The sequence below is a fragment of the Anneissia japonica genome, unplaced genomic scaffold (genome assembly GCF_011630105.1).
Source record: "Anneissia japonica isolate Jap-2015-1 unplaced genomic scaffold, ASM1163010v1 scaffold287973_len95947_cov151, whole genome shotgun sequence".
In the NCBI taxonomy this organism is placed as follows: Eukaryota; Metazoa; Echinodermata; class Crinoidea; order Comatulida; family Comatulidae; genus Anneissia; species Anneissia japonica.
This window is the reverse complement of record NW_022735645.1, coordinates 10,570-20,649: the sequence shown is the minus strand read 5'-3', so window position 1 is coordinate 20,649 and position 10,080 is coordinate 10,570. Positions and strand designations below refer to the sequence as shown.

The window sequence follows — 10,080 nt, the reverse complement described above, 5'->3', positions numbered from 1 at the left end:
TTTGCATTTTCGTATTTTTGCCTCTGTTTTAAACTCTTCTTAATCATTACTTTAGTACTGTGTATACTTTACTTAGGTTTAGCTTCATCGTTATCAGAGCGGCTCCTTTATTGTCAATTTTGGTTTATCTCATTCCTTGAAATTGTTGACTGGGATAAACATTCCCATACACGCTTCATTACTATTATACCTCCAAATTAGTTTATTCGTTATTTACTCCGCCTCCTAGTATTTTTTAGCCTATCACCATATGCATTATACTTTGTTAAAATTTTAGACCAATAAATTTATTCTTTATATTATATCGATATTTTTGTAAAAGCCAACTTACATAATGTTTGTCAGTCATGCTGAAGAAGGCCTGAGGACAGGCCGAAATATTAAAGTGAATAATAAATTTAGTGTTTCAAGTCTACCAAGTCAATCTTATTGTCTTTACTTTATATATATATGAAGTATATATATATATATATACTATATATATATAAAGTATATATATATATATATATATATATATTTATATAATCAAAGAAAGGTATGACGCATACACAATTTATTTACAGAACAACCTTCATCGTGATGTACCAACATGTCCTTTATTCGAACACTGTATTTAAATTTCATTAATCATATATTATATATTATATAATTATATTTAATTAACTTTAAACATAAGATTTGTATCTATATTAACTTAATTTTAATAGATAATTGTCACATGTGTTGCTTTTGTGGTTTGTAGTAAATTTGAGTTAGTGTAGAAGTAAAATAGTGTAAAAACAGAAATTAAGAATGACCTTAATGGTAAGACTCAAAATAGGATAGCGTTACGATATATTTCTTTTGTTAATGCAGTCGTCTGGGAGATGAATCGTAACGAATATTTTTTACTTAATCAAATAATTATAATGATAAATTATACATTTAATCGAATCTATTAATAACACTCGAACGTGATTTTTACAGCGCAACCAATTATCAACCATTAAACTGCCGTTGCTCAAGGCAGTTAAATATTACGATTTTGCATCATTGTGTGCTTATATCTGGCGACAATATTAATATTGATTCAGCACAATAATATAATTTAAAACCATTAGTGGTTTCAATCCTATTCGCCAGCAACTTGAATCAAACGCAGAAGTCTAAATTTATAGTTGTTAAAACCAAAAAACCTGAAATGTTGGAAATTTTGAGTTTGTTTTTTGTTATTTCATTGCTAATTAACAGCTCTGTTGTGTCGGGTATGTATCATTTTCATAAACATTATCTGAGAGCTCAATAATTATATAATAAACTTTTAATTTATATAATAATTATGGTGGTGGAGGTGGTCGTAGTATAGTAGTTGTAGTGCAATGGCAGATCTAGAGGGGTGGACAGGGTGCCTGGCCATACACGCTCGGTTACCGCAAAAAAAAAAAAAAATAACAAAAAGAAAACATTCAAGCCTTGCATTATCCACTCTCCATTGCTAAATCCTAGATCCGCCAATATAGTGGTGGTAGTAGTAGGCCTAAGTAGTAGTGTCAGCAGCAGCAGCAGCAGCAGCAGCAGCAGTAGTAGTAGTAGTAGTGGTAGTGGTATTGGCAGTGGTGGTGGTTTTGGTTTTTTGTTGGTGGTGGTAGTAGCGGTGGTAGTAGTATTCCTTTTAAACTATTTTTCGTCCAAGAAATTGTAAAAAAAGTTTACTTAAAACCACTTCATTTATTTGTGTCCATTGTAAAGCATAGTTTGTTTAGGGTGGGTTATGCTGGTCTTGACCTTAGTTGAGTGACATCTCTACCCAATGATGCATAGTTACTTATGTACTGTATTTATTTATTTATTTATTTTTTATTTTAAATCATTGGTAAATTAAATATTTTTAACGCTAAAAACGTATTAAATTCATTTTCTTAAAAATGAAAAAAAGAACAGGATAGGATACGATATTTAGGAATACCAGTATCAATGAAAAGCCTTATCACATTGTGATTTGTCAGTAATAAAATCTCTAAACAAAAGAATCTCTTGTGAGCTCTCATGTATAAGCTTCAGTTTTTGTATGTGAACAGTGTGGATTGGATTTTTAAAATGAAGCAATAATTGACTATCATCAATAATAATAAAGTATATATACAGTTCATAATATTGATAAAAAAAACCCCTTCATATTAACTCGTTCAGTTGTATACAAAGAGAAGATGCAACAATTTAAATACAATGTATATTGTTTATAGTTTTTAAGAAGTATGTGATGAGAGGGGATGGATTTTTTTTAAAAATCTTCAATCAATAATTATTATTAAAATAAATTATGTAGGCATATACACACACACCCACACAAACACGCACACACACACACATAACATACATTTTGAATTTTTAGATTTAAATGCATTTTAAATTAAATTAAAATTAGATTAATTAATTAATAATTAATTTTAAATTTAATTTTCAATACTCCATTGTATATCATGTGAAGAATCATATACAGAATAGAAAAAATAAAATATAATATTATTTTTTTGTTGTTTATATTTTTCTGTATAAAATTTAACTATAGAAAAAAATATCGAAAATTATGCAAAATGCTTATAGGGGAAAAGGACAGGAATTTCTATGGAGATTTGTCTGCTATTATAATAATATTCTATCTCAGAGTTGTGTATCGATCCTCTTGGCATTGAAGATGGAACTATTCCAGCTGAACAACTGTCAGCATCCAGTAAATTCGCTTTAAGGCACGGGGCACATCGTGGACGACTACACACCGAAGCAGATAATTGGGGGATAGGAGCATGGTCTTCAAAATCCGAAGACCAATACCAGTGGATCCAGGTTGACCTCGGTAAGCTACATGAGGTACGCGGAATAATTACACAAGGCCGCAACGAATACATCTACACGTATAATCAATGGGTGACATCTTATGAGATACTTTACAGTGTCGATGGTAACTTTTTTCAACCTATCAGGAATTCAGATTGTCAAGTAACTGTAAGTGTCATTATGATTTTATTTACAATATACTCAATTATAATTATTAAATTGTTTTTTTAATTTATTTTTTTTTGATTGACATTAGGCCCTAATTACTGTACGGTTGTATTCGAATAATGTGTTTAGAACTCAATGTTGACCTGATGATTATGTGATATTTATAGAATTTTGTTGGAAATTCGAATCGAGACACTTACGTGACAAACATATTTGCTGACCCTGTCTTTGCTCAATTCGTCCGTATTCATCCAACTGGCTGGCATAACTGGATTAGTTTAAGATTTGAGGTTCTTGGATGCTCAGCAGGTACATCAAAACAATATAACAATTAAATTTTAATTAAAAATTAGTAGAACCGTGATGATGGTAATTGTATATTTCATAATATTTGTGGATACTGCTAAGCAGATGAATTAAAACAATATACTGTATGATTGTAATAAAAATTGAGTACGTTATTATAGTGTCGACGACAGTGATTATGATAATGACAATGATAACTGTTTTGTCAAATTTTGATCATAAATTACAATAAATGGTGTTGAATATTTTGATTATGATTACGAAAAAAATTTTAAACTTCTAAAGTATTATTTAAATACTAATTATACTTAAATGTTTATTTTAGTATAGTTTATTTTATTTACTGTACCACTTTTATTTTTTTTTTGTGTAGGCCTAGTATGCCCAAAGTTGGTCGGAAACTCAACTTATTACAAGTCTTTTCATCGTAATCTACAATGTTTAATAACGACCGAAAACACAACAAGAAGCTGCATTAGATGTGCTGTGGCGTGTATGAGGGCGCTAGAATGCAAGTACTTTAGATACGATGGAGAATGCCACTTTTATACCTGCAGTAACAATGGACATTTTGTTGCCTTTCAGTATTGTTGAAATGGGGCTTTCCCGGCTTTGGATACTGTTGCTAAGGTCTTAACAGTCTGGACTTGCGTGAGTTTATGAGACATGCGCATGATTAATAGTGTCCTTATAGGTCAATCGCTAAATTAATTTAATGACTCTGGAAATGTATAATAAATTTAGATCGTGTGTGCTTCGTGTTTCGTTCTAACAAGCATCATTCTTTAGAACCGATTATCCTGTATTATGGAAAATTTCTGTGTTACTAGTAATATAAATACAAATTCGTTTATTATTCTTTTTTATTGAAACCAATAAAGAAATTCGTGTTTATAATTCTAATTGGAGACCAAAGCTGCTAAAGACCATGGAAACCCCGGTCCCAAAAGTGGTCTTTAATTAGAGGGAGACCATACGCAAACACTTGCGTTTCCGGGAGACAACATGCGTGTTTGTGAGGCACGCTCGTATGCCTGGCTTTAATTGGTCAGTTGTTAAGTTTGAATGATACTTAGGAAAGGTTCATTGTGGAAACTTTAATGGATCTTGAGGATATTTTCCGCATGATTAAAATCGTAACGGTACTGCTTTGGTCTACAGGAGTTCATGTTTCGTACAGGTCATTCCATTCATAGAAAAACCCTTTATATTGGAGAAAGCGTACCTGTCGTTAGCCGTAGTAGCCTAGGTCAATACTAACTTCGGCTTTATAGATTGAAAAATATTAATCTTATTACTGTAGTAGTGATACAATTTGATTATTGTTATTTATTCGTTAACGTTATCATATTTGTATTTAAATTTAATGTATTTAAATATGAATTACTATGTCCATGTTAAATTAATCTTATCTATTAAAATTGTATATTTAAATAATATAGCAATAGTCATAGCCAAAGTCTAGCCAAGTGATTATATGAGTGAATAAAATTATGAAAAATATGAATAAACGCAAAATTGTGAAAGAATAAAGGAAGAAGGAAGAATAGAAAAAGAGATTAAAAATTTTTAGAGCATATAAATATTTCCAAATTTGTAATAAATTAATACAATGGTAGTTCTTATAAAATAATCTGTCACCTATAATGACAAGGACATGTTTTTAATATTCTACAATTTTTTAGTTTGTCTTATTTTAGAATTCGTCGTCGCGCCTCACATGTAGGATTAACAAAATCATTGAATTGCTGTCAAGAAAGAGCAACAAAGGTATTTCCTGTTTTAAAGGTGACATGATTCAGGTGTTTAGAATTATAAATGGTATTGACATTTTTACCCGTTTTTGACAGACACATTTGAGTGATTCTCGAGATACCAGGAGACAATTTAATATAGGCCAAATATAGGTCGAAATAATCATGTTCAAATATTTTATATAGGTGGTTATTACCGGAATAAGTCTACTATCCGAAATAGTTCGGATACTATATTTACTGCATTTAAATATTTGCTCAATTATCACTGGCACAATCCTAATTGGAAATTGTTATTTTCGCACCTACAAACAGTTTTAATTATATGATACTAAGTAATTTCCAAAATCAGTAATTTAATATGGATCTGGACCGGTGATTGGCGAATTCTCCAGAGACTCATCACGTCAATAGGGTTTGGTTTTAAACTGTCACTGGACACCACAGTCTTGCTCGTATTATACGTACTTTTGTTACAATAATTAAACAAAACACAATTACTGTGAAAGTTAGCATTATTAATAAACACAACTTAAATTTGTTACCCTAATTATGTTGAACCCAGAAGTCAATCTTTCACAAAGTTGATCATGAATTTCCATAACTTTACCGACTCCTATTTTAAAGTTTGTTCAAATAGTAACACAGATATTTATATGCATTGATATGAACTGAGCGGAATATGTAAAAATTACAGTTCACAATAACTGTTCATTAAAATTAAGTTCAAAAGGAATTAGCTAATACTTCACACATAAAACAGCTTAAATGTAAGAGTTTATTTGAAAAACATTTATTTGACATCATATATTCCATTATAGCTCATGGTTTAGCTTTCGACTAGCACTAGATTTTTTTGTCACTTATATTAAAGAGTATAAATAGAACAAGAGAGCAAAGTCCAGTTCGTAAAAACGTCATGCCTGTGTAGGACGCCAACTAACGGTTGTATATTCTTTTTATTACCCAGTGCAGGGCTGCGCAGCGCGTACCCAGTGCAGCGCTGCGCAGCGCGGTAGAAGTACGCCCGCTATAAACTCAGTAAGCAGAAAACAAAAGCACAGTATCTTGTGGAGAACAGATAAACAGACAAACCTACAGTGCGCGGTGCAGTACCGGGTAATAAAACATATACAAGCGTTAGTTGGCGTCCTACACTAGCTGCGTAGAGCGTATCGTTTTTTTACGCTCCCAATGAGCGTTGTTGGCTCTCTTGTTCTATTTATACTCTTTGCTTATATTATATTACGGAATCTTATTATGGTTTGCATTATTTACAATAAAATTACGTTAGAGTTGTATTTGATGATAAACGTCGCCAATGTTGCGGTATTAATCATCTAGAATATTCATCCAGTCAATCAATGGGCTTATTCGACTGGTTCATTACGTTGAGTACACATTTTCGTTGAGTATTATTTTCATTCGACTGGTTCGTAAAATAAGACTGCGTTGACAACGAAAATTAACGTAATCAGAATGCGTTAATCAGCGTTAAGTTATGCACCTGACCAATAAAATATGGTCGATTGTTCAGTTTAACAACTACATTTGCGTAATATAATTTAGATTAAATTTCGGAAAATAAAAATTGTAATATTTACCCACATTGAAGTAAAAAAATAAGTGTTGGCTATTACAGAAATCAAAAACTCGATGAAAACATTTTTTTAACGAAAAACTTATACTGCCACAATCCGAAGCAGCCTTGATTACTCAGCGTGTATCGCGGTAACTATGCAGTCATTTTGTTTTGTCGAGTATTTACCATTTTTCTATTCGACTGGTCGTCTTCGTTAAGCAGGATTTTACCACTAGTCCAGCGCAGGTGGGCGTGGTTTAACGAAGAACGACCAGTCGAATACAGCCAATCACTAGATTGATCTGGTTTTATTTAAGCTGGAGATTATACCCTTCAGAACCATTTTTTTAATAACATACCCATCCCACCAATAGAGAAAGAAAGCACTGACTCTTGTTCGGCAACTATTCTGCACGGCTCATCAAGAAAAGCGACGGGGGCCGTTGGATCAATACAACTATTGGTGCATTACTGTAATCCCAGTTTTCACCACCTGACCAATACCTGCTCCTCCAAATTGTATGGCTCCTCATCACTCACAAGAGAACACCCCCAGCTCCTTGAATGCTCATGGGTTATGGTTGTCATGTCAACTAGACAAGGTGTTTTAAAGGTAGAAAATTAAGGTGCAGTATTAGGTTTCAAAAACATCAATAGTTCCCCACCATCACACTTGATTGAGTTTTCACTTAGTAACTGAGACTAATGTCTGAGATAAAACAAAATTATATGTATTTTCTACATTAGCAGACTCTCCCCCCCCCTCTCTCTCTCTATATATATATATATATATAAATATGTATATATATATATATATATATATATAATCAAAGAAAGGTATGACGCATACACAATGTATTTAATTACAGAACATCATGTCCTTTATATTATATATATATATATATATATATATAATTATATTTAATTAACTTTAAACATAAGAATTTGTATCTTTATTAACTTGATTTTAAAAGATAATTGTCGCATGTGTTCCTTTTGTAGCGTGACAACCATTCGTTCAGTATTTTGTAAATTTGAGTGTAAAAGTAAAATTGGCATAAACAGAAATTAAGAATGACCTTAATGGTAAGACTCCGAATAGAATAGCTTTACGATTTCTTTTGTTTGTGCAGTCGTCTGGGAGATGAATCGTAGCGAATATTTTTTCCTTAATCATTTAATTATAATGTTAAATTATACATTTAATCGAATCTACTAATAACACTCGAACGTGATATTTACAGCGCAACCAATTAAAGTCATTGTTTAAAATATTACAATGCTGCAGCTTCAGGCGTTTCAAATTTTATCTAGTCATTGTGTGCTAAGTTACAATAATAACAATCGATCCTGTTAAAAAAATTAAAAGCATGACTTTCATTATGTTCATGCTTGACTGCTCTATTTGGTAACACTAACTTAAAAAAAAGGTGCTTTTGTTCCATGTTGGTCCACTTGATTAAGTGTTGTTGCTGATGATAAGCGCATGAGCAGGCAGATATGGAACGCCGTACAATTCGACGATAACCAGTGAACCGTCGATGATGAAAAAAGTAAATCGTCGATGTTGAAAAAAGTAAATCGTTGACGATAAAGTAAAAAATGAATCTGTGGCAAAGACAAGCCAAACCAGTCACTCGTCGCAAAACATGCTAAAATGTCAAATTTTTAAGAATCTATTTTATTGCACTAAACTAAACTTTATATGTCTACACACCATCCTATGCCGCTATTTTCCCCATTTTCAATGTTAAAACAACACTTTTTAAGGATTTAAAGATAGTTTCTGCATTAGAAATGCCTGAAATCATAAACTTTGAAGGCTGATTTCTCATATATTGTTCTTTAAACAGCCACCTGTGTGGTTAAACGCTTGTAACTTCATAAGGAAATGTCCGATTTGAATGATTTTTTTTACCATTTTATAGCTATTATTTTACTCTCTAACACTGTATAATAACTCAAAATCGGTTTTTGCGACGAGTGACTGGTTTGGCTTGTCTTTGCCACTCTATGATAAAAAGTGAACCACCGACAAAGAAAAAAAAATGAATCGTCAATGATAAAAATTGAATCGTCGATGATGAAAAAAGTAAATAGTCGATGATGCAACAAGTCAATCGTAGATGAGAAAACAAGTGAATCGTCGATGATAAAACAAGTGAATCGTTGATGGTGAAGCCTGAATCGTCAATGATGAAACAAGTGAATCCGGTAATGATTTTTTTTTTCTATTTCTCTGTTTCACCTTGCTAGCTAGTGTTGTTTGTTCCAGGTTAGGCGGCACCTGATCCCAGAAAAGATCAAGACTTAACCGATACTAACCGGAGTACATCAACACAGATCTCCGTTTGGCGGTGATGGTGTAACCCATACTTCGGTTTGGGTGCTAGCTTGGTGTTTATTGTTTTGTTTTCTTATTTTTTCCGGCTTTTTCTTTGTTTCCTTTACTTCAATATTGTCAAGCTTACAGAGGCCTCGTTTATTTGCACTATATAAATCTATCTATCTATCTATCTATCTATCTATCTATCTATCTATCTATCTATCTATCTATCTATCTATCTCTATTATTATTATTATTATTATTATTATTATTTATTATTATTATTATTATTATTATTATTATTATTATATCGCATAAATTATTGTTATTGAAGTTGTTTGGTCAAGTGGAATGAAAAAACTGTAACACACACATGGTATTATTTCGTAATTTTTGAATTAAATATTTTTAATTTGATTTTGTTGAGAGGTAATCTTTCACAAGGAGATGGGCTCCGTCAAGTAGAGTCGAAATCTGCCATCATCAAACTGCCGTTGTTCCAGGCGACTTGCATCATTGTGTGCTTATATCTAGCGACTATATTAATAGTGATTTAGTGCAATCATCTAACTTAAAACCATTAGTGGTTTCAATCGCTATTCGTCGGCAACTTGAATCAAACGTAGAAGTCTACATTTATAGTTGTTAAAACAAATCAACCTGCAATGTTGGAAATTTTGAGTTTGGTTTTTGTTATTTCATTGCTAATTAACAGCTCTGTTGTGTCGGGTATGTATTTTGACAAACATTATCTGAGAGCTCAATAATTATATAATAAACTTTTAATTTATGTATTAATTATGGTGGTGGTGGTCGTCGTATAGTGATTGTAGTGCAGTAGTGGCAGATCTATATATATATGTATATATATATATATATATATATATAGTTATTAATATTGATAAAAAAAATATTTTTTGTTTTTTGCTGTTTTTTTTTTGTTTTGTTTTTGTTTACAGTTTTTAAGAAGTATGTGATGAGAGGGGATGGATTTAAAAAAAATTCAATTATTAATTGATTATTAAAAATAAATTATGTAGGTATATATATATATATAAATAATATTAAAATAATTATATAATAAACTTTTAATTTATGTATTAATTATGGTGGTGGTGGTCGTCGTATAG

At 31.4% G+C, this 10,080-nt stretch overlaps 2 protein-coding genes across 2 annotated transcripts in view; both read left to right on the top strand.

The window, feature by feature from the left end:
• The window catches only part of LOC117116650 (lactadherin-like), an 8,553-nt gene extending 4,051 nt beyond the window's left edge, over positions 1-4,502 (top strand). The window contains exons 2-4 of the mRNA XM_033260721.1: positions 2,645-2,982; positions 3,150-3,291; positions 3,662-4,502. Of these exons, the coding sequence (XP_033116612.1) occupies positions 2,645-2,982; positions 3,150-3,291; positions 3,662-3,882 (701 nt within the window). The 3' untranslated portion in view covers positions 3,883-4,502. The remainder of the gene's footprint in view (positions 1-2,644; positions 2,983-3,149; positions 3,292-3,661) is intronic.
• Positions 4,503-9,578: 5,076 nt separating this feature from the next.
• The window catches only part of LOC117116649 (adipocyte enhancer-binding protein 1-like), a 6,936-nt gene continuing 6,434 nt past the window's right edge, over positions 9,579-10,080 (top strand). The window contains exon 1 of the mRNA XM_033260720.1: positions 9,579-9,679. Coding sequence (XP_033116611.1) covers positions 9,616-9,679 — 64 coding nt within the window. The 5' untranslated portion in view covers positions 9,579-9,615. The remainder of the gene's footprint in view (positions 9,680-10,080) is intronic.